Raw genomic sequence first — 23,451 nt, forward strand, 5'->3', positions numbered from 1 at the left:
TTGGATCAATGTCAATTTCATTTAGGTTTTTTTCACTGCCCCCCAAATCTCAAAAGGCATCAAAATTTTGCTTATCTTAGCCAGCTGGAAAGTGCTTTCAGGAAATCTGTAATATTCATTTTTTTTATTTTTTTTATGCATTTTCTCCCCTTTTTTTTCTCCCCCCTTTAGCGCGTCCAATTGCCCAATTTTCATCACGCATGCGCTCTGCCGATCCCTGCCCTGACCGAGGAGATCGAAGCTAACCCACATCCCCTCCAACACGTGAGCAGCAAGCCCTATGCATCTTGCCACCCACACATTGACGAGGAGCACTCCTTCCTCATCTCCGTGTAGGCGCCTCTAATCAGCCTACTCAGCTCGTAACTGCACCATTCTGACAGAGAGAGACCCACTTCTGACCTTAGTCCCGCCCATCTGAACAACAGGCCAATCGTTGTTCATATAGCCGCTCAGCCTCGTTCGGTAAGGCAGAGCTGGATTTGATACGACGTACTCAAGATCCAGCTCCGGTTGCAGTGTGTGTTTTTACCGCTGTACTCTCACATCATGCTCTAAAAAGCCCTTTTCTCACTGTTGTTTTTCACTGTGACTGTTTTTCACGACCCCGAGCTATAACACAAGTTTAAAAGTGAAATCCCCACACAGTAAGGAAAACACAGCTAAACACGTATATGTGGATGCTTTCAGAGTGCTGAGCAAAGTGACAATTTGCGCCAAGGCTCAAAGCGCAAAACAATTCTTATGTGAATGCCCAACAGTAACAATGACAGCGAGAAATAGATTAACCATCTTCTTTTTCGGCTTGCTCAACAGGGGTTTTTGTATCTGTTGGTCCTGGATTTTGTAAAGTTGCTTTGAGACAATGTATATTGTAAAAAGCGCTATATAAATAAAGTTGACTTGACTTGACTTGACTTTTTAATAGTTGATCAATGCTTTTTGCAGAAAAAAAAAGAACATCTGTAACAACAGAACAAACGCACATAGGAAATCTTTACCTTCTGCCATTGTGTTACTACGATTTACTTCCGTTGCGCAACGCCCACCGTTGGATGATGCATCCTCGGTTCCCAAAAACTTGTGTAAAAGTGTGCAGGATGTCCAAAAAAGCACCAAGATTTGAAAAAACCCAAACAGAGTTCTTTTAATCAAAAAGTGGTAACAAAGTCAGCCAGCCGATCCAATTCTGAATTACTGAGGTCCAGAACATTGGACATTGTTGCAATGTGTTTAGTTAAATAAAAGTGCTTCCGTCCTTGCTTTCCACATATTTCCAGTAAAATAAAATGATGGCAGAGTTTTTTTTAAACTCTGAAAGTGCAAGAGCAACATCTTTGTTTAAGTCATCTGTAATTCTGTTGGTAAATGATGTTAAAGGCATTTTTAAAACCTCTGTCGTCTCTGCAATTGAAGAGGATAGCCAGAGGACAGTCTGAGCCAGAGTAACATTTGCAGGAAGTGTCCAGTTCTTGGAGGAAGCATTTTCCACATCTTCAATAAAAGGAAAAACAAGTGGCACATTTCACTTCTCTCTGTGTCCGGTGTGCATGTGATGATATAATTTTGCTCCATCTTGCCACATACATGTTTAAAAGATTCTGTGCTTTTCATGCTTTTCACCGTCCCAAACCATAATCAGTTGAAATGAGACCAAAGAAGCAATCTTCTGTAAGCTATGACACAGCTTTAGTGCAAGGTATGGTCATTGCACTTTTCTTCATCATAACCACTGGCTTTTTTGACAGCACTGACGACATGCATAAAGTTAGCTGGGTCAACAAAATCATCCATTTTACACAAAAAAGTAAAAAAGTCTTCCAACTTCTCTTATTTTCTGTGAAATATATTAATGTTTGCCAATATCTAAGCCTACTCTGTTGTAAAAATGCTCTCCTAATATTCTAATGTCATATTACTAAAAAGCTTTCAAACGCCAGCACTAGTTCCAGGAGGTGCCGGTCCCAAGCACTTTGTGAAAGCACCGTTCTTTTCTGGTTTGGAATGGGAATCATCAGTTTTGCTCAGCTTACAATGTTTCAGATGGCACCAGAGAAACTTTCTAGCAAAGTGTCTTTAACAGTTGATTCAGTGTACAAAAGCATTGCAATCACAGTCTTTTGGGGGCTTCTTACAAGGTACAAGGTCACCGTTTCCATACTGTATGTGAAAAATTTTCTTTATTCCTAACGGGCTCCAGCAATGTTTTCTTTTCTTTTTAACCTTTTGGAAAACTCAGACTCAGTGCTATGAACCTAATGTAAATGTCCCATTTTTTATAGTGGTTTGTCATACACTCTCACTTTACTAGTTGACTTTGAAACTCCTCTGACCAAAACCAAGTTTGACTGGTCAGGTACATCTTCAGATGCATTGGCATCTATAGCACAGGAGCAACCCACCATTTTTCTGGCTTTTCTTTCAAAAACTGAAATAGTATGACTGCAGGCACTTTCATTTGAGCTACTTTATGAAGACTCAGGAACATACTTATCCTAACTACCTTCCACACTTCTGATGGAGCAGACATCATGGCTACTTACCTCATGAAGCTATGAAGGACAAATATCATAAACATTAACACCTAAATGTAAAGGATCATTGCAGTTATTTTATATTCAGAAAAGTGACAATTTAACTAACCTGAAAAGTGCTGGTTTCCACTTGTGATCGCGATATACAATACTGGTTCCCAGCAAACATTTGATCTGGCATGCGTTGAGTGAAAACCTTTACAATACATAAAGTAATTTCAAACACTTTCATATTTGAATTCCACTAGTAGAAATTAAGTGACAAAATTATTTGCTCTGGTGACATTGTGGCTTATTAGGCCAGCAAAGCAATTTATGGGACGTACAGTGGATAGAAAAAAGTCTTTATACCCATGTATTAATGGCAAGTTTTTTGGTATATAAAAAAAAATTAGAACATGATTTCAGAACTTTGTTCACCTTTAATGTGACCACAGATTTTCAGTTAGATTTGGGTCTAAGCTTTGATAAACTCTAAGCCATTCTTTTGTTGATATGGATGATGTGGAGCTTTGGGTTGTCTTTGCAACAAACATACATTTTGGAGTTATAGCCACAAGATCAACCTTGGTCTCATCAAAGCATAACACGTATGTATGCACAGGGCTGTTGCCACATGACTGACTGATAATCATACCATATGGTGAAACGTATTTGGACATCTGTCCATGAGCTTGTTGGACATCCCACAAAAAAAGTCTAGTCTAGTCTCTGTCTAGACATTGCTTTGTGGACAGGGGCATAGTCATGCTGGAACAGCAAATAGCCTTCCCTGAACTGTTGCTGCAAAGTTGGAAGCATATCATTTCCTTTAAATAATTAATTTATTACACCTGTTAGCAATTTTTGTGTAAAACACATAAATTCAAAAATTAGAATGGATGTTCCCGATAAAGTGGAAGGTGGGGATGCACTGGAGCACTGTGATGTGTTGCCAAACAAAATCAGGCATCAGATAAAAGTTTAGCAACACTTTTAGCAAAAATACAGAACAAGAATAAAAAGTTGTATACTAAAGGCTAACCAAATTATTTATTTCTGATAAAAACGCACAACATTGTAGTTAAACATGAGTGAGAAAAGAAGTGGAAGATGCATTAAATGTCCATAGAAAATCTAGCATTTATAAAATAAATGGACTGATATATGGAGACAGAAAATTATTTGCCAGGTCAGAGCTAGCTAACAAGGTAATTAATTACTAGCTAACTAGCACTAGCTAATTACTGAGAACATTGCTATGAAAATCATAATTTTAACATTACAGAACACACACACGACCGTGCATGCACAGACACACACAGAGCGAGATAGGGAGACTTTTGCAATGCTTTATCCCCTTAATTTATAATATTATAAATATTATATTATAAATATTTACATTAATATCTGTAACAAAAAGGGGGATTAAAAATGAACAATTTGTTTCTTTCCAAATAGTGGGCAGGCAACTTTTTTTGTTCTTAGCTTTTTAAATGGCCCTAGGATAAATGTAATTAAATAAATGTTAATTTTTGCACTTATTTCATTCAGTAAGTTATAGCTTTTGGAGAAGGATTACCAGGATGTAGAAGGTTCTTCCTCCACCCATGGTTCAGGTTTTATGCCCCCCACACAAGTTACTTGTATTAGTTTCTATGTTTTTATTACTGATGTGTAGAATGTGGTAAGGTTTGTCTGTTTTATTTTCTTAGGGTTCATCAGGAACAGCTGCTTTCAGATTACTTTTCTCCAGGGGAGGCATTGATGTAAATGCTCTTTGGAGTTTCTTGATATCCTTTTTTATCACTAACGACACATTGACTTTGTCTGCATATGCCGAAATGATGGCCTTGTAAGTTATTTCTTGGATTAGTACCCCTTTCAGTTCTTTCTGCCATAGGGCTAGCAGGGTGTAGGGTGTGAGGGTGTATAGTTGTCCTGATAGTAGGCATCATTGTCTTGTGTCCATTTCCTGTGGGTCTGCTTAAGCCTTAGCCCCATTTTATGATAAATGTTGCTTCTGTATACAACATTTTTACATATCTGATAGATATTTCTCTGAACCAAAATTCACTTAGTACTCTGGGGTGATTAAGGTCCTTTCATTCAAAAGTTTTTCTTTTAGTATTCTATGCTAATGCCACACTAATGCTAATATCTCTGATAAGGGCTAGGTTAACTAGAATGTATCTTTTTGGGATACAATATGTTTGATCTATTGGTATACATTTTCTAGTGTTCTCTTTAGTCTATTTTTAGCACGTTAAAAAAAGGGAATTTATTCCATGTGTTCAACAAGAGTACATTTTTCGCTCTAGAGTACTGATAAGTGACTCACTACTACCATCTAATGGCTATTACTATCATTTACTACCTCTTGATGCATGCTTAATAATCCAGGTACACAAATCCACAAAGTTGAATCAGTTCATCTGGACACAAGTTTGTTGTAGAGATACGTTTCGCCACTCAATCCAAGTGACTTCTTCAGTCTGAAGAAGTCACAGCAGTGTTTTAAACAACAGCGCAGTTCATTTTAGATACAGCAGTCACATTCTCATCATTTCCAGCTATGTTTTCTGAAGTCAGGCTGCATTCCTTCATGCACCACCTGTGGCACACCCTCCTGGGCCTTCATGCCTTCCAGCCATACTCTGGTGCTGAAATTAAAATTGTTTTTATAAAAGTATTCAAAAAGTATTTAAAATAAAAGATATAGAAGAAAAGTGACAACCAGAGGGGGATACTCAACCACACACTCTTTCCCAACATGTACTCTGACAGAGAGAGAAAGAATTTTGGTCTACTTTATTAGACAATAAAAATAACAGGAAATCTACGTATGTTCATGTACAAAAAGGCATAAATAAATTGATTTAAAAAATAGATAAATAAATAAAAACACAACAAGATTTAAACATGATTTCAAGAATTTGTGCAAATTTAAGTTCAAATTTAAGGTTTATTAAAATCCTGGACTTTGTAATTGCAGTAGTGATCATTAAAACAATTTTGTTTTTGTGACTGATGTGCATTGCCATTTTAGCTTGTGCAGTGATAACATTTCAAAGTTGACATTCTGTTCTTCTCCTCTGTGTGTATTTTACTCCTTTAAAAAGTAAAACTTTTTATTAAGACAACAAAACATATCATGTAAAAAAGCAACTTCAGCCTTACACACTGCAAAGCATGTAGGACAAAAGGGACAGATCTGATCAGTGTCAGAGGATAAAATAGAGATAAATGCATTTACAGCTACAATCCCATGTAAAACTCTCCACTTCAAGTCTCCAACTCTTAGCTTTTGTTGGTTTATACAGCACTCTCCACCAGGTTTGCTGTTTCTCGTTCAAGCCAAGGAGAGTTCGCCAAGGAGTATCCACACTAATCATATAGACATTTCTTATTAAAATCATATACACACGCTTTGTAAAAACTTTTCTTAGAAGCATCACACAAGTTTATTTTCATGTTATCTTTACGCTTTAATAGAGGAATTGTAGTTTCTCTCATGTTTGGAGAGAGAGAGATCGGAAGGGATCTCCATTGTCTGGCTTCTTTGATCCTGTAGAGTACTTCCTCAGTTTTTTACTTTTCTTTCTTATGTGAGAGAAAAGAGTGCCATCTCTGGAGATAATGTGCTAAAGTCTGTGCAGATCTTAATCTTAGCCTTGCAGTTGTTTCACTGATATTCTGCAAATCTGCTCCCAGAGTGTCTGATAAGCACCTCAGTAAGTGTGGTGCCTGCAGTATCTAGATAAACACTATGGAGCAGGGTTTCATTCAGAAGCCAGTGTAGGGAGTCAAAATATTGTGATAAGAACCTGGAAGACTAAAGTTGTTCAGCCTCTTTAAATCTATTGAAAACAAGGTTTTGTCAGATTTCCAAGTAATAGGTTTCCAAGTAAAAGACTTAATACTTGCTAAAAGCTTTTGTAAGAACTGTAGGCAGAATACGAATATGAACATGTACAACGGGATTCAGTGTGCTCTACTATAGAATATATATATACTGTATATATACAGTATATCAGTGGCGGCTGCTGATCTTTCAAACAGGGGAAGCTCATTGTCGGCTTACATCATAAAATTTGTCAATTTATTTATATATAAATTGTGCCCTCTGTTCCTTTTCAAGAAAATGGCCTGAAATGGGATGCAGTTTGTCTTTCGACTTTACTCGCAAAATCCGCGATGGGACTGAAGCTCTAAGTGATAGCTGTCAATCAAAACGGGATTCAGCCTTTCGACTGATCCTCCAATCATCTTGCAGAAGCTCAGCGTCCAGACCCGCCCACAGCTCCATTCACCCCCAGAGACGCTCAGCGTCCGGGGGCGGGACAAAATCGTGGCATTTATCCAATGACCGACGACTTTCGAAGCAATGAAAAAAAAAAACTCCCATGCAGCCCCATTGAAGTGAAGAGACGCTCAGCTTCTGCGGGCAAATGCATTGAGCTACGGGAATGTATGAGAAGTTCGAGTCAGTCGATTTGTGATAAGTAGCTGATTCTGAACAAACTCGTCTTCAAGATGAACGTGTTCTAACACATTTGTAGTCAATGAAATGTTAACACAACTGTACATATTTGACCATTTAATTTTTTACATTTTAGGGGAAGCTGAGCTTCCCTTGCAGTCTTAGAGAAATCGCCACTGTGTGTGTGTGTGCAGTATATATATATATATATATATATATATACAGTGTATCACAAAAGTGAGTACACCCCTCACATTTCTGCAGATATTTAAGTATATCTTTTCATGGGACAACACTGACAAAATGACACTTTGAGTAGTCTGTGTGCAGCTTATATAACAGTGTAAATGTATTCTTCCCTCAAAATAACTCAATATACAGCCACCGGCAACAAAAGTGAGTACACCCCTTAGTGAAAGTTCCTGAAGTGTCAATATTTTGTGTGGCCACCATTATTTCCCAGAACTGCCTTAACTCTCCTGGGCATGGAGTTTACCAGAGCTTCACAGGTTGCCACTGGAATGCTTTTTCACTCCTCCATGACGACATCACGGAGCTGGCGGATATTCGAGACTTTGCGCTCCTCCACCTTCCGCTTGAGGATGCCCCAAAGATGTTCTATTGGGTTTAGGTCTGGAGACATGCTTGGCCAGTCCATCACCTTTACCCTCAGCCTCTTCAATAAAGCAGTGGTCGTCTTAGAGGTGTGTTTGGGGTCATTATCATGCTGGAACACTGCCCTGCGACCCAGTTTCCGGAGGGAGGGGATCATGCTCTGCTTCAGTATTTCACAGTACATATTGGAGTTCATGTGTCCCTCAATGAAATGTAACTCCCCAACACCTGCTGCACTCATGCAGCCCCAGACCATGGCATTCCTACCACCATGCTTGACTGTAGGCATGACACACTTATCTTTGTACTCCTCACCTGATTGCCGCCACACATGCTTGAGACCATCTGAACCAAACAAATTAATCTTGGTCTCATCAGACCATAGGACATGGTTCCAGTAATCCATGTCCTTTGTTGACATGTCTTCAGCAAACTGTTTGCGGGCTTTCTTGTGTAGAGACTTCAGAAGAGGCTTCCTTCTGGGGTGACAGCCATGCAGACCAATTTGATGTAGTGTGCGGCGTATGGTCTGAGCACTGACAGCCTTACCCCCCACCTTTTCAATCTCTGCAGCAATGCTGACAGCACTCCTGCGCCTATCTTTCAAAGACAGCAGTTGGATGTGACGCTGAGCACGTGCACTCAGCTTCTTTGGACGACCAACGCGAGGTCTGTTCTGAGTGGACCCTGCTCTTTTAAAATGCTGGATGATCTTGGCCACTGTGCTGCAGCTCAGTTTCAGGGTGTTGGCAATCTTCTTGTAGCCTTGGCCATCTTCATGTAGCGCAACAATTCGTCTTTTAAGATCCTCAGAGAGTTCTTTGCCATGAGGTGCCATGTTGGAACTTTCAGTGACCAGTATGAGAGAGTGTGAGAGCTGCACTACTAAATTGAACACACCTGCTCCCTATGCACACCTGAGACCTAGTAACACTAACAAATCACATGACATTTTGGAGGGAAAATGACAAGCAGTGCTCGATTTGGACATTTAGGGGTGTAGTCTCTTAGGGGTGTACTCACTTTTGTTGCCGGTGGTTTAGACATTAATGGCTGTATATTGAGTTATTTTGAGGGAAGAATAAATTTACACTGTTATATAAGCTGCACACAGACTACTTTTCATTGTGTCAAAGTGTCATTTTGTCAGTGTTGTCCCATGAAAAGATATACTTAAATATCTGCAGAAATGTGAGGGGTGTACTCACTTTTGTGATACACTGTATATATATATATACTGTACACACACACACACACACACACACACACACACACATATATATATATACCGTTCAGTCATAACATTAAAACCACCTCCTAGTTTCTACACTCACTTTATCAGCTTCACTTACGATATAGGAGCGCTTTGAAGTACTACAATTCCTGACTGTAGTCCATCTGTTTCTCTACACATCTTTTTAGCCTGCTTTCACCCTGTTCTTCAATGGTCAGGACCCCCACAGAACCACCACAGAGCAGGTATTATTTAGGTGGTGGATGATTCTCTGCACTGCAGTGACACTGACATGATGGTAGTGTGTTGGTGCATGTTGTGCTGATACGAGTGGATCAGACACAGCAGCGCTGCTGGAGTTTTTAAAAATCATGTCCACTCACTGTCCACTCTATTAGACACTCCTACCTAGTTGGTCCACCTTGTAGACGTATAGTCAGAGACAGTTGGTCATCTTTTAGACCTTCATCGGTGGTCACAGGATGCTGCCCACGGGCGCTGTTTACATTTACATTTTAAGTATTTAGCAGACGCCTTTATCCAAAGCGACTTACAGTACTGTGACAGTATACAGTCTAAGCAATTGAGGGTTAAGGGCCTTGCTCAAGGGCCCAACAGTGACAACCTGGCAGAGATAGGGCTTGAACCAGCGACCTTTCAATTACTAGTCCAGTACCTTAACCACTAGGCTACAACTGCGCTGTTGGCTGGATATTTTTGGCTGGTGGACTATTCTCAGTCCAGCAGTGACAGTGAGGTGTTTAGAAACTCCATACCTGCACAACACATACTAACACACCACCATGTCAGTGTCACTGCAGTGCTGAGAAAGATCCACCACTCAAGTAATACCTACTCTGTAGTGGTCCTTTTAGAGTCCTGACCATTGAAGAACAGCATGTAAGGGGGCTAACAAAGCATGTAGAGAAACAGATGGACTACAGTCAGTAATTGTATAACTACAAAGTTCTCCTTGGTAAGTGGAGCTGATAAAATGGACAGTGAGTGTAGAAACAAGGAGGTAGTTTTAATGTTATGGCTGATCGGTGTATTTATATATATATATATATATATATACATATACAGTGTATCACAAAAGTGAGTACACCCCTCACATTTCTGCAGATATTTAAGTATATCTTTTCATGGGACAACACTAACAAAATGACACTTTGACACAATGAAAAGTAGTCTGTGTGCAGCTTATATAACAGTGTAAATTTACTCTTCCCTCAAAATAACTCGATATACAGCCATTAATGTCTAAATAGCTGGCAACATAAGTGAGTACACCCCACAGTGAACATGTCCAAATTGTGCCCAAAGTGTCAATATTTTGTGTGACCACCATTATTATCCAGCACTGCCTTAACCCTCCTGGGCATGGAATTCACCAGAGCTGCACAGGTTGCTACTGGAATCCTCTTCCACTCCTCCATGATGACATCACGGAGCTGGTGGATGTTAGACACCTTGAACTCCTCCACCTTCCACTTGAGGATGCGCCACAGGTGCTCAATTGGGTTTAGTCCATCACCTTTACCTTCAGCTTCCTCAGCAAGGCAGTTGTCATCTTGGAGGTTGTGTTTGGGGTCGTTATCCTGTTGGAAAACTGCCATGAGGCCCAGTTTTCGAAGGGAGGGGATCATGCTCTGTTTCAGAATGTCACAGTACATGTTGGAATTCATGTTTCCCTCAATGAACTGCAGCTCCCCAGTGCCAGCAACACTCATGCAGCCCAAGACCATGATGCTACCACCACCATGCTTGCCTGTAGGCAAGATACAGTTGTCTTGGTACTTCTCACCAGGGCGCCGCCACACATGCTGGACACCATCTGAGCCAAACAAGTTTATCTTGGTCTCGTCAGACCACAGGGCATTCCAGTAATCCATGTTCTTGGACTGCTTGTCTTCAGCAAACTGTTTGCGGGCTTTCTTGTGCGTCAGCTTCCTTCTGGGATGACGACCATGCAGACCGAGTTGATGCAGTGTGCGGCGTATGGTCTGAGCACTGACAGGCTGACCTCCCACATCTTCAACCTCTGCAGCAATGCTGGCAGCACTCATGTGTCTATTTTTTAAAGCCAACCTCTGGATATGACGCCGAACACGTGGACTCGACTTCTTTGGTCGACCCTGGCGAAGCCTGTTCCGAGTGGAACCTGTCCTGGAAAACCGCTGTATGACCTTGGCCACCATGCTGTAGCTCAGTTTCAGGGTGTTAGCAATCTTCTTATAGCCCAGGCCATCTTTGTGGAGAGCAACAATTCTATTTCTCACATCCTCAGAGAGTTCTTTGCCATGAGGTGCCATGTTGAATATCCAGTGGCCAGTATGAGAGAATTGTACCCAAAACACCAAATTTAACAGCCCTGCTCCCCATTTACACCTGGGACCTTGACACATGACACCAGGGAGGGACAACGACACATTTGGGCACAATTTGGACATGTTCACTGTGGGGTGTACTCACTTATGTTGCCAGCTATTTAGACATTAATGGCTGTGTGTTGAGTTATTTTCAGAAGACAGTAAATCTACACTGCTATACAAGCTGTACACTGACTACTCTAAGTTATATCCAAGTTTCATGTCTATAGTGTTGTCCCATGAAAAGATATAATGAAATATTTGCAGAAATGTGAGGGGTGTACTCACTTTTGTGATACACTGTATATACTCAATAATCAAAATAAAACATTGAAATGATAAGCTCATTCAATTTCCGTGAATTTTATCACAATAACTCATAATGTTACTCAGTAGTGTGTATGGCCCCCACGTGCCTGTTTGCACTCCCAATGTCTGGGCATGCTTCTGATGAGACGGCGGATGGTGTCCTGGGGGATGTCCTCCCAGACCTGGATCAGGGCATCAGTGAGCTCCTGGACAGTCTGTGGCGCAACTTGACGGCGTTGGATGCACTGATGCATAAAGTCCCAGAGGTTGGCTATCAAGTTGAGGTTTGTGCGACCCTCCAAGGATATGCCTCCCCAGACCATCACTGACCCACCACCAAACCGGTCATGCTGGATGATGTTGCAGTTCACCATGGCGCCAATGGTGGACCTGCCAATCCTGGTGTTCTCTGGTGAATGCCAATCGAGCTGCATGGTGCTGGGCTGTGAGTACAGGTCCCACTGGAGCACGTCAGGCTATCATGCCACGCTCATGGAGTCTGTTTCTGACAGTTTGTTCAGAAAAATGCACACCAGTAGCCCACTGGAGGTCACTTTGTAGGTCTCTGGCAGTGTTCCTCCTGTTTCTCCTCACCCAAAGGAGCAGATACCGGTCCTTCTACTGGGTTAATGCCCTTCTACGGCCCTGTCCTGCTTTCCTCAGGTAATGGCCTGTGTCCTGGTATCTCCTCCATGCTCTTTAGACTGTGCTGGGAGACACAGCAAACCTTCTTGCAACAGCATGTATGGGTGTGCCATCCTGGAGGAGCTAGACTACCGGTGCAACCTGAAAGGGCTGCAGGTACCGTCTCATTCTACCAGTATTGACAAGGACCCTAGCAAAATACAAAACTAAACAAGAATCAGTCAGGAAGGATAAGGAGAGGGTATTTGTCTGCGGCCTTCGCCTGCAAAACCATTCCCTTTTTGGGGTTGTCTTGCTGTTGCCTCTCCTGTGCACCTGTTGTCACTTTCATTTGCACCAAAGCAGGTGAACTTGATTCACAATCGCTTATGCTTCCTAACTGGGCAGATTGCACCAAACACTGACCACCCTTTTCTTTCGCCAAAAATAGTGTGTCCTGTGTTACCCAGTGTAGTTTGTCCCAGAATAAGTTCAGTAGAAGTTTAGTAGGACTGACTGTAATTTAGACAAGAGGGTTAAAGTAGGGTTGATACATGCAAGCTTGTGCAAGAGGGAGGCTGCTACCAGGTTGTTGATTATAAGTTTACTCTCTCTGTAGAACATTTTAAGTAGCAACCTTATCTAAATGTCCATTCTAAATTAACCTGTCACTCAAGTGGCAGCAGTGTGCCCAATAGTGTGCAAATGACCCTAATACCTTCTTCAACAGATTTGATTAGGCAGCTGCTGCTTTGTCCACATTCACTACGCCCATCAACCACCACAGCTTAATGCTTCACACCTCTGTTAGTGTCACCTAGCACTCAATCATGCACTCCTCTGTCCTTTACCAGAAAACAAGTAAGGAGGGAACTGAGTAAGATAAAAGTAAGGAAGGCTGCAGGTCCAGACGACATACACCCTGAAAACAAGTACTGTTCAGTGCTTCTAAGGCACTGTGCAGACCAGCTGTATATCTGCATTTTCAATCAAGGAACATGTGAGAGTACCAGTCCTCTGGAAGACCTGCCACCTACAGAGGTTTACTGATGACTTTGCTATTGTTGGCTACATTATTGATGATAATGATAGCAAGTACAGGGAAAGAACATTGTGGACTGGTGTCAGCGGAACTGCCTCTAGATCAATATGGGTAAAACCAAAGAGATGGTGGTAGACTTTTGCAGGACTAAGTTCACTCCACAAAAACCAATGAACATCCAGGAAATGGGTATGGAGATTGTCAGCACTTACAAGTACCTGGGTTGTTTACCTTAATATAATAAGCACTTAACTGATTATACACAGGCATTGTATAAAAAGGGCCAGAGCAGACTTCATCTGCCATCTTTTATAGAGTTGCTGGGGTAATGGTATCAAGACATTAGACCAGAAGTTTAGGTGCTACGACTTAAAACACAGATGCCAGGCCATTTCTGTGTCCATTCGACAGCACTACTCATGTCACTGTGTGTTTCCTATATAAAAAAATACTTCAATGTGTTTTTGTCTCGACACTTCAGACAGACCTGCTCTTTTTCTTCTATCTCTTGCCCCAATGATATTTATGAAAGCTATATGCATACTGTATCCTGCGTAGTGTTAAGGATAAAAACAAAACAGCAATGACAAAGAATTCATCTAAGACATTTCACTGCATCATTATTTAACATGTGAACAAATTTTTTTAATGTCTTCACTTTTTTTGTGTTCACTCATGAATTTGTCTTCACTCATGAATTGTTTTGAGATTAGGGAAATATCTCATTATTTTCATCAGTTTTAGGTCACAGGTTTTTTTTTTTTTTTTTTGACCCATCCGCATTTAGTAAAGCCTGACGCACTGAAGTCAAAGAGTCATGTCTCTCTTTCAGCCTCTAAAACATTTGAACAGGTTATTAATCTATTTTCTTTGTCTGTTTTGTAGTGTGTTGCTCCCTTTCTGTTCTGGACAGGAGAAATAGAATTGGGGGATGGCTTGTGTGTGTGCTGCTCTGGCTCATCACTGTTTCTCACACTGCTCTCACTATTTTCACTGTTCAGTGTAAATAATGTTTCTCATTGTTGACATTGTTTTTACAGTTTTTTTTGTTAGTTTTTGACACGTTTTTAGTCTTGTTGTTGTTTAAAATCATGTACATAAAATTTCCAAAAAAACACTACGTTTTAACAAATTTAATTTGCTCCCATTGTTTTTTTAATCAGAGAAATGAGTCTACAGAAGTGCGAGAGCTCTCTAGTCAATGCCTTGTCTATAATAAAAAGGTGGACATTAGTGAGAATGATTTTTTGTTAATCTGTGCAAACGATGTTTTGATTTCTCTAAGAAAAATATACAAAAAATGCAAAGATATAGAAAAAAAAAAATAATTGTGTAAACTATACATACTTAAAGTACAGACGCACCTTACGCACATAAATCGGAGCATGCATAGTGAGGCTCTTATTCCGTGTTTTGGTGAATGAGAGCTCTTTTCTTTTGACTTTGTGCTTATAAATGTAAACAGAATAGCATCGATTTTTTTATTTTAAATAAACAAGGACACATATATTCGGTCACTATTAAAAATTTACAAATGTATTCACCCAGCAAACACAACTATGAGTTAGCTGCTTTGTGGTGATACGCCATGATAGTAACGTTGTGAGAAAGTAAACCACCAGAAACGAGAAATTGAACCACTTTAAACATCTGAATTTATTTACAACCCTAATGAGAGCAGCTACTTGAAATGTATGTATTAAAATAATACACTTAAATGTCATGAAAATTCATTCAGATTTAGAAATTTGAAGATGCATCTACCTTAATTATTAAAAAGTATTGGTATCGGTATCGAGATCGGCAATACTGGCCCTGTATTTACTTGGTATCGGATCGATAACAAATTTTGCAATATCGCACACCACTATAAAATACATGTATGTCCTAGGAGGGCAATTTAAAATCTGTGAAGATTTCACAGCAGGAAAAAACTGAGGGATAAAGATTTACTAGTATCAAAGAGAAGCAGTTGAATGATAGCTAGTGGTAAAAGTGTGTGTGTGTGTGTGTGTGCCATATACCAATATGTGAGCTGTCTGTTTTCATTGTAACCGAGTGTGTTCTGCTTCACACAGGTTTAAACACATACTTACTGCTCTACTCAAAAAGCTTTACCAGCATGGGAATCATCTGTTTGATTCTGGCTGCATGATGATAGCTGGTAAAATAAGTACCACACAGCACACGGGAACATGGGTTTAATGTTCTCCTCTATTTACCATTTATCTCCCAGTGTCAACATTGCTTACACCTGTCCGGGTTTCTCCAACCTCTCAAAAGCATGCAGAAGGTGGATTGGCTGCTCTGAATTGCATCTAGTGTAAAAAAAATTGTTGGTTGTCCTGTGATTAATTGCAGTCATGTCCTGAGAGTATTCTTGCCTTGCACTTAAGTTTATAGATGGCTTCAGGCCTAATTTGACCTAAAACCAAGTTGAATGGATAAGTAAAAATGAGTAATTGACAAAAGCCTAAATTCTTCTGCTATCTTTTAAGAACCGCCTTGGTGTTGATCATTCACCTGGGACAATCCACCATTTACGGACCAATCGGACCATTACAGGGCATCAGAATCAGAATCAGATTTATTGTCCAAGTATGTGGATACACACAAGGAATTTGTTTCCGGCTGTTGGTATCTCTCTTGTAATAATACAGTGTACAAGCAATGTATACATTAAACACAAAAACACAAAATTATACAAACTATAAGATTATATACACGCAATATACAGATATGTAATTTAGCAGCATCTGAAATATTTACAAAACAGTAAAGTGCACAACATGTAGGAAGAGTACTACAGTGTAGTCAATTGGCAGCAGATGAAAATTGTTACGTTTAGGTCTGTATTATCAGTCATTTATTTATTTAAGAGGGAGATGGCCTGTGGGAAGAAACTGCTTTTGAATCTGGTGGTTTTAATGTGGATGGATCTATAGCGCCTGCCGGAGGGGAGTGGTTGAATGAAGTAATGTCCAGGGTGTGAGGAGTCAGTGATCATTTTGAGGAGTGAGGAGCACCAATTATTTTTTCAGCTGACTTCACCTGTCGCTGCAGTCTGTTCCTGTGTTGTGTTGTGGCTGCACCAAACCAGACTGTGATAGAAGTGCACAGAACTGATTCGATGGCCGCAGTGTAGAACTGTCTTAGCAGCTCCTGTGGCAGTCCCAGCTTTCGCATTTTCCGCAGAAAGAACATTCTCTGTTGGGTCTTCTTGATAATGGAGTTGATGTTATACTCCCACTTCAGGTCCTGGGAAATGATAGTGCCCAAAAACTTGAAGGACTCCACAGTTGAAACAGGACTGCCTAAAATTGTGAGTGGGAGCCGTGCTGGTGAGTGTTTCCTGAAGTCCACTGTCATCTCTACAGTCTTGAGCGTGTTAAGCTCCAGGTTGTTCTGACTGCACCAGTGCACCAGCTGGTCGACCTCTCTCCAGTAAGCAGATTCGTCTCCATCGCGAATCAGACCAATGATTGTAGTATCATCTGCAAACTTTAAGAGTTTCACAGATGGGTCACTGGAGATGCAGTCATTGGTGCAGAGTGAAAAGAGCAGTGGTGAGATAACACTTCCCTGAGGAGTACCAGTACTGACTGTCCGAGTGTGAGAAGTGACTTCTCCTAGCTTCACCTGCTGTGTTCTGCCTGTCAGGAAGCTGGTAATCCATTGACACATGGCAGGGGGCACAGTGAGCTGAGAGAGTTTGTAGGAGAGAATTCCAGGGTTGACAGTGTTGAAAGCTGAGCTGAAGTCCACAAACAGTATCCTTACATAAGTCCCAGGGCAGTCGAGGTGTTGCAGGACGTAGTGAAGGCCCATGTTGATTGCATCATCCACTGACCTGTTAGCCCTATATGCAAACTGCAGTGGGTCCAGTAGGTGTCCAGTGTTTTCCTTCAGATGGGCTAGCACCAATCGTTCAAATGACTTCATGACTACTGATGTCAAAGCTACCGGTCTGTAGTCATTCAGTCCAGTTATGGAGGGTTTCTTGTGGATCAGGATGATGGTGGAGCGTTTGAAACAGGAGGGAGCTACAGACAGTTTCAGGGATCTGTTGAAGATACGTGTGAAAATTGGAGCCAGTTGGTCAGCGCAGGCTTTGAGACAGGAGGGAGAGATGTTGTCCGGGCCTGACGATTTCCTGGTCTTTTGTCTCCGGAAGAGCTGGCTGACATCTTTGACACCTATCTCAAGTGTAGCCTGGGTGACTGAGGGGGAAGGTGGTGGTGGTGTCAGAGGTGAGATAACGGATGCATTTGAGGTGGGTAGATTGATGGGTGTGAAGTGGTCACTTTGGCATCACACAATCACCATTTTTGTTAATCATAGCATGGTAACAGACGTGCACATTTACTTACTCACCCGAATATAGGGCAGCCAGTTTACTTTATTTATGTTTTTCATATATAAAAAGAAAGTGTGGAATCCAGTAAAAACACATGTAGGACAACCTGCAACACTTGCCACAGAAGGGAGAACTAGCAGGACAGGTCAAACTCCATACAGGCAGTGATTGGTGGGCAAGGTTTTAATCTAGGTACGTAGGACCCTGGAGCTATGTGGTAGCCACACTTACCTGCTGCGTTACTATGTTATCACTTGGTCCAGTAACTGATCTGAAATGGTGATCTGCAAACCTTAAATAAGCACTAATAAGCAATTACTCTGAATGCAAAAAATACTGAATGTAAATGTAATTAGTGTAACACAGTATTTGTCATTGTCATTTCCCAACTGCAGCTGCCACATCGTCGTGTGACCTTCTCAACAACCAATCCATCACAGGATCTGCAGGACTCCTCCCTTCACAGTTTCTATGACAGTGGCCTTGATGAATCAGAAACACAGAGCAGCAAAGGTTCCTCAGGACCAAGAATTGTGCCATTACCACTGCCTGAGGATCACTATGAGAGAACAACTCCAGATGGCAGCATAGGGGAGATAGAACACCCTGAAAATGGTAGGACCATGTGTTTTTACTCGTTTTCTAATCCCTCCCTTAAAAAAGATTGTATAAAGATCATTGGAATTGGAATAGGAGGTTATTTGGCAAAAGGTGTTTGAGACAGCATGTCTCACATGCTAATGTTTTCTTTAAACAGTTTTCTTAGAAAAGACCAATGGGTCCTCTTGGATGAGTACCAGTTCTGGAACTTGCATTGTGCTGGCATAGGTATGCATTTAGTTGGCCGCTTAGCTTTTGTCTTTCGTAACCACCAGTTTCACAGATCTTAAAGTTTTTTTAGTTTTTCTGTAGAAAATCAGCAAGTAATCTCATACACCTTACAACTTTTAAGCATAAACATGTTTTGTATTAAAAAAAATTGTCCTCAGTGCTTAAAAACTTGACCTTGCTGTTGTGTTCATAAGTGAAAGATCAGCATTTGCTAAAGTTAGGGGCAAATGTACAGAGGTTTGAATTGGGAAACACACTGCTTAATCAATGAATTTATGTGTGTCATTTAGTCCCATTGCCACGTTGTATAAAATCAATCACTCAGCCATGCAGTCTGCTTTTACAGATAAGTGAAAGAACATGTCATTATAAAGCACTCACTGAATTCAAGTGTGGTACTGTAAAAGTCAGTCATAAACATTTTTTCTTTCTTCAAAGGGCCACAAAGGCATAGTTAGGTAAGTTTGGTGTGGAAGAAAAAAACCATTTTATTTTTGTATTTAACCATTTAATGGGGTTGTCCTTTGAGTTGTTGAGCCACCCTGCAAAAGTGTGTTGTTAAGATCACATGGGTCGAGGTGTAAATGGGGGTTAAACCGCCTACAAAGGGATCTCAAGACTGCTTTATAGGTGGCTGACAATTGGTGTTAAAAGCCACCTCTCTTTAATAATGGTTGATGGTCGATTGGACATAGATGGCCTCCTTTAGTCCTCTTTCAAACCGTCTGTCCTCTCTGTTTAAAATGTAAACATTTTTGTCCTCAGAAGAGTGTCCCTTCCTTTAAGTGCAGATGTAGGGTTGAGTCTTGTCCCGATGAGCTGGCTTTCCTATGTTGTGCCATGCGTCTATGGAGTGTTTTTGTCTCTCCCATGCATAGGTCCAAACATTTATAACTACAGTATATTGCACAACATACACCACATTGTTCTGTTTGTGCTTGAGTGTTTTGTCATAGGCTTGAATCAGTTTTTGTCCAAGGGTGTTGCTGGGCCTGAAATGCACCGGGATGTCGTGCTTGAAAAAAGTCCTTTTTCATTTCTTAGACAATCATGCCACATATGGGACGACAATGTTGTTCTGTCTGTTGTTCTGTTTTTCATTGGTTGATGTATGAGGTTCCTCTATATGCCTTTTTGCAGCCTTGAAAATGCCACATTTTTAGGTGTTCTCATGAAGTTCGTGTTCCACTGGGTGGTGAGAGTCAAACAGTAGGCACTGGTCTGTGTGTTTGGGTTTCCAGTAAACTTACAGTAAAACATCATCCTCAATGAGCACAGCACAGTCTAGGAATGGTAAGAAGGTAACTTGGTATTCTTCTTGGTGAAGCCTCCACTTCTTTGTAGATTCTGACTTAGGTTTCATTTACATAAATTCATGTTTTTGTCTACAGCAGGGGTGCCCATTACATCGATCAAATAGGTCAATATAATTGACATCAAATGTGGCCACTGTTTCCTTAATTTGTTATCATAGCTATGCCTCAGCTTAATTTAGAGCTGCAGAGCAAGGACAAATGTGTGGCTGACATGATCAGCTCTGTACACGCTTTTAAACGAAAAAGTTATTGTCCTCAGTGTTGCAGCGTCACAACTTGCGGAACTTCTAAAACATGTCATTGGAGCTGGAAAAGCAGGGGCATCTTGCATACAACTGAATAGTGCATGGTACATTGAACACATTCAGAATGTGATGGCAGGCTTTGAACAGCGCTTTTAAAATTTTAGTTTGCTTGAGCCGATTGCAACATTCATGTGCTTTCCATTTGGAGGTACAGCTGAAGCTGATGTGCTGGCTTCAAAAACTTCATCGTTGTTTCACATGGACCCATCTGCTTTTGAAGATGAAATTTCAACCCTATGATCTGACATTTATATGAAGTCAAGGGCCTCTGCTGGACAGTTTTGGAACTGGCTGGCTGAAGAAAAATATTCAAACATAAGAAAATGAGCCACATATTTGATGGCATTGTTTGGATAAACTTTTTTGTGTGAATTAGCCTTTTCCCACATGAAAATAAGTCTAAATATCAGTCCACTCTTACTGATGAACACTTGGAAGTCTGCTTGAGAATTGGCATCAGCAGCTATTGTTCAGACTACATAAACCTGGCTGATACCATTCAGTGCAAATCATCAGAATAAGGTTAGTGTGATTTTTCAGTTGCTTGCCCTGTAATGCTGAATATCAATACAGGCAACTGAAGCGCATTTAAAAAAAAAAAGCTTCAAAGTTTTTGTTTTTTCAAAAATAGTGAGGCCAACCTTTTTTAAAAAATAGATTGCGAGGATTTGTTGACTGAAAATAGTAGATCTCAAGCCCCGAAAGTATGGGCACCTCTGGTCCATAGAAACCCTCACTGTATTTGAAATAGGTGGTGGTAAGGCAGATGTCCGGCAGGGTATAAATCTAATCGGGGTAAAGTTGGTTCTGATGTGTAAGGAGCTGTCTTGCTGTAGTCATTTTTGACCATCTCCACTGCCTCAGTTGTGGGTACACAAGTGAAGAGTGAGGTGACATCAAAGGTGGCTAAGTCTATGCTGCTGATGGTGGGTTTGAGTGGGGCACATTCCTTGTGTATCATTTGGAAGTTCTTACATGCAGGGTATAGCATCCCCAGGGTAAATACAGTAGTACGTTGGGCAGTCAATAGCTGTTTCTCTTTCTTTTTTGCTCCTGCTCTATGTAGCTGCTTATGGGATCTCAGTTCAAAATCTCGTGTTACTGTCACTGAGAGGTGTGGGTATTTTGGTGTAATAATCAGCTGTGTTGAGAATGACGGTGCACCTCCCCTTGTCCACTGTCAGTATGGTGATTCTTCAGTCTTTGCTCAGGGATAAGCTCCATTTCCTGAATGGTGAGGCTGGGATGAGGTATTTTGGGACTGGAGAGGACCGCTGATACCCTCATTCTGGTTTGTTCTGCTTCAGATTGTGCCAGATTGTCCATTCTTACAGCTGATTTTGTGGCTGTGATAAGTCTACATCAGGCAGCTGTTGAGGGGATGGACCAAAGTTGAGTCTTTTGAAAATTTCTGGTTTGGTGAGATCCATATCCGTTCTACGCCTACTTATCCTGTCTCTCTGAAAATGTATTGTCATTTTTATGGTTTGGGTATTCTCTCAGAATTATATGTTCATTTGTGGTATTGGCACACAGACTAAACAGACCAAGGTATTAAACCATCTCGCTACCCTAAAGGCAGATATCTGTTTACTACAAGAAACTCATTTATCAGAAACAAATCATGACAAATTCAAATCACCACAATTCACCCATATATTCTCAGCCCACTATAACTCCAAACAAAGAGGAGTATCAATCACACATCACACCACTATATCAGACCCGGAAGGAAGATATATCATAATAAACATCACCATCAGCAACACTCCCTTAACAATTGCACGCTTATATGGCCCAAATACTAATGACCCATCCTTCTTTAATACGTTTTTCACCCATGTGAACAATATCTCAGATTCCACAATTATAATTGGATGTGACTTTAATTCAATCATCGACCCATATTTAGACAGAATAACCAGTACAGACAATACACTTTATTGGCAATCAACATACATCATTAAACAATACATGACAGACTTAGGGCTCAGCGATGGTTGGCGCCTCAAAAACCCAAAGTCCAAAGAATTCTCTTTTTATTCACCAGTTCACCATTCACACTCCAGCATTGACTACTTTTTAACCAGTAATTCTATCATATCTAATATTTCAGACATAACATATTATCCTATAATAATTAGCGACTATGCTCCAGTATCACTTATATGGAATATAAATTCAATATATAAAACTTTCAGATGGCGCCTTAATACATCCTTACTTACAGACCCAGAATTCGTTAGCTACATCAGGAAAGAGTGGGCATCCTTCCTAGAAATAAATGATTCTTCAGAAACCCCACCAACTCTACTTTGGGAAACTGGGAAGATATGAAGATTTTTGAACACAACAACAAATCTGGTAAACTCTTAGCAAACCAAATAAAACATAACAAAGAAAAAACAACAATCCCAGTAATCAAAGATGAGATCGGAATGTTCAAGCAAACACCAGAAGAAATAAATCAAGTATTTAGGAAATTCTATAAAAATCTATACTCAATAGAACATGATCCAGACCCGGTAGATACCACACTTTTCTTGATAATATAACCCTACCAAAATTAACTGAAAAACAAAAACGTATATTGGAAAAACCAATAACATCAGAAGAACTCCATAATGCTCTCCGCCAGATGTTTAATAATAAAGCACCCGGATAGGATGGCTTTCCCATAGAATTTTACAAGGCCTTGGCTACCAGATTGGAAACAGTCATTCCATCCCTCATACATCCGGATCAGACTGGCTTCATCAAAGGTAGGCACTTAACTACCAACATGCGCAGACTACTCAGTCTGATACACCACACAACACTCCATAAGTTTCTATTCACCACATAAACTCACTACACTTATGTATCACTACATAAACTAGGGTTCAGAGAATCATTTATAGAATGGATTAAAACTCTTTACACTTCACCCAAGGCTACAGTCAATGCTAACAGACTAATATCACAGAATTTCACACTGCACAGAGGTACTAGGCAAGGATGCCCCCTCTCTCCCCTCCTGTTCTCAATTTTTATGGAACCACTAGCTGCAGCTATACAACAAAGCCCAAATATTAAAAGATCCAGACTCACACTATAGAATACAAAATCAGCCTGTACGCAGATGATATTTTACTGTTTCTACAAAACCCACCATCGTCAATTGCTCAAACAATACAAATCATTAAAACATTTTCTCAGATTACTCCATTAACTGGTCCAAATCCACCGTTCTACCATTTAACATGAATTTAGCAGATATAGCAACTCAGTCCCTCCCTATCGCAATGTGCACTAAACACATCACATACCTGGGCATTAAAACTGTCTGAGTTGCACACACTTAATTTCATCCACTACTCACAACTATAAACAATTATATCCGATGGAAGAAACTCCCACTATCCCTCATTGGCAGAATATCCACTATCAAAATGACAGTATTACCAAAAG

General features: G+C 40.5%; 1 protein-coding gene across 1 annotated transcript in view; it reads left to right on the top strand.

The window, feature by feature from the left end:
- Positions 1-23,451, top strand: part of pcdh1b (protocadherin 1b) — a 98,806-nt gene that overhangs the window by 54,683 nt on the left and 20,672 nt on the right. The window contains exon 4 of the mRNA XM_063000529.1: positions 17,945-18,164. Coding sequence (XP_062856599.1) covers positions 17,945-18,164 — 220 coding nt within the window. The remainder of the gene's footprint in view (positions 1-17,944; positions 18,165-23,451) is intronic.

The sequence above is a fragment of the Trichomycterus rosablanca genome, chromosome 8, assembly GCF_030014385.1.
Source record: "Trichomycterus rosablanca isolate fTriRos1 chromosome 8, fTriRos1.hap1, whole genome shotgun sequence".
In the NCBI taxonomy this organism is placed as follows: domain Eukaryota; kingdom Metazoa; phylum Chordata; class Actinopteri; order Siluriformes; family Trichomycteridae; genus Trichomycterus; species Trichomycterus rosablanca.